Source organism: Nannobrachium achirus, assembly GCF_963921795.1.
Source record: "Nannobrachium achirus genome assembly, chromosome: 6".
NCBI classification, from domain to species: Eukaryota; Metazoa; Chordata; class Actinopteri; order Myctophiformes; family Myctophidae; genus Nannobrachium; species Nannobrachium achirus.
The window spans coordinates 35,473,594-35,480,283 of record NC_137815.1 but is presented as its reverse complement, the minus strand read 5'-3'; the positions used below and the strand labels follow the sequence as shown (position 1 = coordinate 35,480,283).

General features: G+C 44.6%; 1 protein-coding gene across 1 annotated transcript; it reads left to right on the top strand.

Moving 5' to 3' along the window:
• Positions 1–3,515: 3,515 nt before the first annotated feature.
• On the top strand, positions 3,516–6,157 carry LOC308287055 (putative nuclease HARBI1; the record flags this gene model as incomplete). Its single annotated transcript, XM_080728176.1, has 2 exons — positions 3,516–4,205; positions 5,226–6,157. The coding sequence occupies exons 1-2, from the start codon at positions 3,875–3,877 to the stop codon at positions 6,155–6,157; spliced, it is 1,263 nt and encodes a 420-aa protein (XP_080584302.1). The 5' UTR covers positions 3,516–3,874.
• Positions 6,158–6,690: the final 533 nt, after the last annotated feature.

The window sequence follows — 6,690 nt, the reverse complement described above, 5'->3', positions numbered from 1 at the left end:
TGGGACTGGGTCAACCCCAAGTACTGGGAATTACAGTAGTCCAGCCGAGAAGTGATAAAAGCGTGGATAACCGTTTTCAGGTTCATGTGAGAAAAAACAGCTTTATTGGATGGAATCTTGCACACACGCGTCCTCTCGCTCTTTCTTCATCCTCATGTCCGGGGCACACAGCAAAAAGTCTTAATTTAACTCTTGAGTTAAAGGAACACTCAATAGTTTAGTATCTGCCTGGTCACTTCGGAACGCTGTCGTGCCCTCAACTTGCCTCAAGTGATTTCCCTCATGGGATCTGAAATAAAAAAACCTAACATTTGTCCTAGCCCTGCCCCCAAACATTACTCCTGTCGTCTGTCAGTCTGCCTTTAGCTTTTTCTTTCGCTCTTTTCTATTTTTGCCATTTTGTTTGCTTGTTTTTTGTCTATTATCTCTCCATCAGGAATTCAACTCCCTGATGGTGATAAACATAAGGCCCCACTGAGTCTCTCTCTCTCTCTCTCTCTCTCTCTCTCTCTGTCTCTCTCATCTGAGTCTTCTTGCACCCAGATGAGATGTAATTGCCGTTTAACCGCGGCGTGACGGAGGACACAATTCTTTCGTCATGTGGGGAAAACAAACAAACAAACAAAACAAGACAGATAAAAAAAAAAAAAAACAGGGGATGGAAATATGTACAGTTGCCTTATCACGGATGCTAATTGTTTCCGCGTGGGGCGGGGAGGGGAGGAGGGTGAGGGTGGCGATGGAGGAAGGGATAGACGGAGAGAAAGAGGAACTTGAGAATATCCTCCCTGTGCCTTTGGCCTGTGTCTGACTTCAGAACATAAGCCCTCTCCCAAGAAGGTCAACACCGAATTCAACTTTTCACCTCGGCAGCCTGAGAGAACACACTAAATACCATGGATTACACCGCCGTGGTGCAGAGCAGCACTGCCCTTCCCTGCACTCTATTTTACTGCACAGTAAAATACAGTAATTCTCAACCCTTTTAATTCCAAAGTTTGATATGCATTTCGAGTGGTGCTAACCGCTCCTACATCGTATCTGGCTTTGTCTGTATGTACAGTATATGTATGTATATATGTCCCACACTTGGATCATTGGCTAAGCTTTGCGCAACGTTTAATGAAATTAACATAAAAAGGTGTGATTTGTTAAAAAATCTCCGGGACCCTTAGTTATCAATCATTCAGCTGGGGACCCCCAGGCTGCCCCTTATGGACCCTGGGAGTCCCCACAACCGACGTCGAGACACATACATACAGTACATAGTGCTGTATGTCCATGCCCCACTCCTCACCTATCCCCACATTTTTACCTCCATATCATTCAACAGTGCAATTTCTAGTGCCCTACTATAAATGTTATACTAGTTAATTAGAATAAAGTGGGCGCACGACGAGCCAAGACCACACGCACTGACAAGGAAAGAACCCCCCCCCCAAAAAAATATATATAAGACAACTTCAAAGGCAAACCACGAGCCAGAGCCCCCCCACCCCCTTCCCCAAAGTCTGCCTCCTTGTCCTGCGAGGACATTGAGCAAGCAGCTACTGTGTGTATGTGATCCGGGGATTTTAGGTGTAAGCACTCGGGCACCGTGCCGTGTTGCCCCCTCCCGAGCGGTGCAGAGTGCGCGGTGTGTGGGGGCGATGTCAGCGCCGGTCAGGTGTGACCAAACAGGCGCACACCGTCACACAGACAGACAGACAGGCGGGCGGGCCAGGCTGAGGCGGGCAGGCTGGCTGGCGTCAGTGGCCACACGCGTGTCACGACACACCACACGCCAAGGGCCCGCATACCGCGGCGCCCACACCAGCGTATACGCACAATGAGCGCTCAGTGCTCCGCATCACGCACCAGCGGCAGCAGTAATGTGAAATATTCACACGGGGACAAAAGGTACAACCGAGCAGCGCAAGGGGAGAGGAGAGGAGGGAGAGGTGGGTGTGTGGAGGGGTGAGACCTGGGAGGTGGGGAGGGAGGGAGGGAGGGAGGGGAGAGGTGAGGAGAAGGGAAGGGAAAGTGGGGCATGGATATACTGTGTGTGTGTGTGTGTGTGTGTGTGTGTGTGTGTGTGTGTGTGTGTGTGTGTGTGTGTGTGCAATTTAGGCATTTAGCAGACGCTCTGAATCCAGAGCGACAACACAAGGTAATGCATCAAATGCATAGAAATATAGTCATCTAGGATCATAGGTACACCAAGAGTGTGAGTCTGTGTGTGTGTGTGTGTGTGAGTGTGTGTGTGTGTGTGTGTGTGTGTGTGTGTGTGTGTGTGTGTGTGTGTGTGTGTGTGTGTGTGAGCGCATGTGAATGCGAAACGATTCTGTGGCAAAGTTAGATTGTACCGCCCTGAGAAAAATAAAAAAATGTATTTTACTGAGCTGCATTCTTTGAAAATAATGTAGGCATATAGACACGCAACGTGTCATATTTCTTCCTTTTTATTAGAAAAAAAAGTTCCCGTTCTAATAAAAACACACTAAAGTGACATTGTCATCATACAACTTGAATAATAATTTGCATGACTATCAACAAATCTGTGTTCCTCGGTGGATTACATGATTTTATACAAGACATATTTAAATCCAGGCCAGATCTGAAAAACAAACAAAGCAAAGAGCAACTACTACTACTTCTACAGTATGTCAGTGTCAGTAAGGAGAACTATATGATTATTATCACATCATTTAATACAAAACCACAATACACAGTGCTTTATTTAGATTTTACAAAGAAAGAAAAGAGTTTCAAACTGAACTGGGTCAAAGTATATGAACTACAGTACCAGTAACATCACAGAGTTATTCTGGGGCCACGGGTCAGTTTGCCATCTCTAACAGCCCTCTGCTGACCCCTGGTGGCAGAAAAAGACAACTGCAATCTCAAAAAGTGTTTGACTTCTTCTTGTGAGCACAAAAACCAGTCACCCGCCTCCTCCTGGTTCTTTAAAATTCCTTGGGGGCAGACAGTGTTCTATGAGCCTGACCTGATGCTAGCTGACCTTTTCTAGGAGGGCTGTAGAGGATGAACAGCAGTTATTAATGTCAGGCATGTGTGAAGTTGCTTGTGTATTTTCAATGAGCAGAGCCTCATGGAGTACAGTGGGGCCTCTCAGACCATCATAGACACCGTGAGCCCCGCACATCTGGTGTGAATCAGCAGAGCTTACACAAACACACACACACACACGCACGCACGCACGCACGCACAGGCACACATGCACGGATGTATGCGTGCGCGCATGTCTCGTGTACAGACACACACAAGGGCACACGCGCACGCACACACTTCTAAGGCCCCGGCTACACGGAGCTGGATGGTTGCTGGATTGTTGATATCTAGACACTTTTTTGTGCTGTTGGGGCATGTAGCCACACGAAGCTGGATAGTTTGGCAGTGAATCTGGATAGTTTTCAATCCGGATAAATAAGTGGAGACACTGAAAACTATCCGCTTCACTGGATCCGTGTAGTCAAGATAGGCGGATAGTTCTGAAGACAATGACATCACCGTAATCTTCGCGCATGCCCATTGATTCTTTTGGCATTCGCTGTAGTGTTCTTCCAGAACAGAAGATGGCAGCAATGCACCAAAAAGATGGGTGCCAACCGTCCTCAAAAAAGAAGCTCTTGTCAGTGAGCATGCGCCAACAACAGCAGCAACAACTTCAAAACAAATAACCTCGCGTTTTGAAGAGTTTATTAGAAGTTTGCATAGGAAAAAGGTACAGTTTCATGACGGTACAGTTCACTGGTACAAGGTCAACTAAGGAGATCCTAGAAAAGCACTTGGCTTATTTCCAACCATCATCAGGCAGAACGTCACAACAACGCAGAGTCGCCGCCGACTCATCATCATCATCATCACAACAAACATGACGCCTTCCAAGCTTTTTACTTTTTTCCTTTCCCTTCTGGGACTTTTGGGAGTGCTCCAAATTAACATGGCACTGCTGCACCAACTCCACCACTTCAATGGGACGAGAAGGCGTATGATGCGCACCATATTGCTGAACACCGGTCCACAGCGTCCGCGGTTCAAAGCCCGCAAGCGGCGGCAGTTTTGGGTCAGACCTGGTCGAACCAGCCTCTGGTGGGACAATTTCGTGGCAGGGTTAGTGGTTGAGGAGGAGTGGAAGGAAAACTTCCGCATGTCGAAACCATCACTCGTTGCTTTGGCAGAGTGTCTCCGTCCTTACATCGAAGGTAGGCTATGCCTTACACACAGTAGGCCTATGTCTCTGTATGTTTTCACTATTGTTTGTATTTCTTTAGCTGATAAAGTCTGTATATGGGTCTTCCCCATGCTAGCTTGCAGTGGATATTTGTTGTCTCAATGCCATATTTGCCACGGACAAATGAAACTCATAAATAGCTAGTACTGAATGACCATAACAGGTATATATCACTCTGAGAGTGTACAAATGCAACCAAAAAGGGTAAATTTTGTTCCATTTATACCCCCATAACTGTCTCAGAGTGACTCTCAGAGTTATGGGGGTACAAATGAAACCAAATGGACCCCCATAACTCTTGCGTGTACAAATGGGTATTTGTACCCCCATAACTAGGGGTCTATTTGGTTCCATTTGTACCCCCATAACTATGGATAAAGTTATGGGGGTACAAATGGAACCAAATCCATTTGGAGGGTCCGTTTGGTTCCATAGAGTTATGGGGGTACAAATGGAACCTATTTGTACACTCTCAAGAGTTATGGGGGTCTTTGCAAATAAAACATTTGAGAACCACTAGTTATAGATAGATACCTTTATTATCCCAAGGGGGAAAATGTGTTGCTCAGAGGCAGCACAGCAGTATAATGTTATTTACAAAGTTACAGAGAAGTATGAAAAAGAAAACAACAAGAACAGAGTACAGTAAGTACAGTAAGAGCAAGGTACAACAGGAAAGGGAACGAATAATATATATAGTATATACATAGTGTCTTAAAGCATAAACTATCAAAATAATACAGTGCCCAAATCAAAGTGACCATAACAGTCAATACTAAAAAACTAACACAACCTAATAGTGCAAAAAACTAGCAACTAGCAAAATAGAATAAAAATAAACAAGAAAAGGTGATGCATGGGATTCCTAATATGCCATAGTGTCATACATGCACACGTGTGTATGGAAATATTGATGACCCCTGCTGTATAGCACTTTGTTTGTTTTTAAAATGTGTTTTATAAATAAATGTGATTTGATTTTGATTTGAAGGGGAAACAACGGTGATGAGAGCTCCAGTGGACGTGTTGAAGAAGGTGGCCTGTACCTTGTACTACCTGAGTGACCAAGGGAGGCAGCGGAAGACGGCAAACTCCTTTGGCTTGTCGAAACAGTGCGTCTCCAACATCGTGAGGGAGGTCTGTACAGCCATAACTGTCCATCTAGGCCCCCAGTACATCAGGCTGCCCTTCACAGAACCTGAAGCTGAAGAACTTGTTAGCCAGTTTCAACATGCCCATGGTATACCACAGTGCTTGGGAGCAGTTGATGGCACACACATCGAGATCAGACAGCCCATGGAAAACTCTGTGGAATATATCAACAGAAAAGGGAGATACACCCTCAACGTACAAGGCACGTGTAATTATAATTTCCAGTTTATGGATGTGGTTGTCAAATGGCCTGGGAGCGTTCACGATGCTCGTGTGTTTGCGAATTCAAAATTAAATTATTATTTCAAGACTGGTCGCATCCCTGCCCTGAAAAAGAGGATTGTGGAGGAGGAAGACCCCATCCCTATATTCCTACTTGGGGACCCGGCCTACCCATTAATGCCTTTCCTCATGAAGGAATATGCCAGCGGTGGGTGCAACCCTCAACAACAGTACTTTGGCATGTGTCTTTGCAGCGGACGAATGGTCATTGAATGTGCTTTTGGGCGATTGAAGGCCAGGTTTGGAGCGCTTCAGAAGAAACTGGACATCAACCTGAATGACCTCCCTTACGTCATCTATGCTTGTTTTGTTCTCCATAACTATTGTGAGGTCTGCAAGGAGACCATTGATGACCACAGTGTGACGTTAGCTCGCGAATCTGACAGTGCATTCCAGCCTCCCATGCAGAACAACCAGTACAGAACAGACTGCAATGAGGCTGAGGGAAAGAGGGTCAGGAGGGTCTTGACAAAATACCTTGATCCTTAAAACCTTTATTTTTTTTTTATTTTTTTTTTTTTTTCATTTCATTTTTTCAATATAAATGTTATTATTTACTTTGTAAGCACAACACATCTCTTCTGGGATGGCAACTGGCCCCTGGCAACAAACTTATTTCAGATGGATTATGGCCAAATTATAATAATTTTGGGGGTCCTTTACATGAAAAGGTTTGAGAACCACTGAAGGCTGTAGGAACAGCCTTTTTTTTATTTTATTTTTTACTATTACTACTTCTTTACTACTTCTTCTGAGGAGCCGAATCAAACAAAAAGGAATGCCTCAGCTCCTACTGTACTTTACAAGTGTTTATCAGGGTGTGAGGTCCCACTATTTTTTACTATTACTACTTACTTATTATTACTACTTACTATTACTACTTACTACTACTTACTACTTAATATTACTACTTTTACTATTACTACTTAATGCACACTAATGTGTGCATTGCAAGAATGTTTTCTCACTCAACAGTAAACAAACCAACATAAAAATTAAGTGTATAGAGGGTATCTGCACAT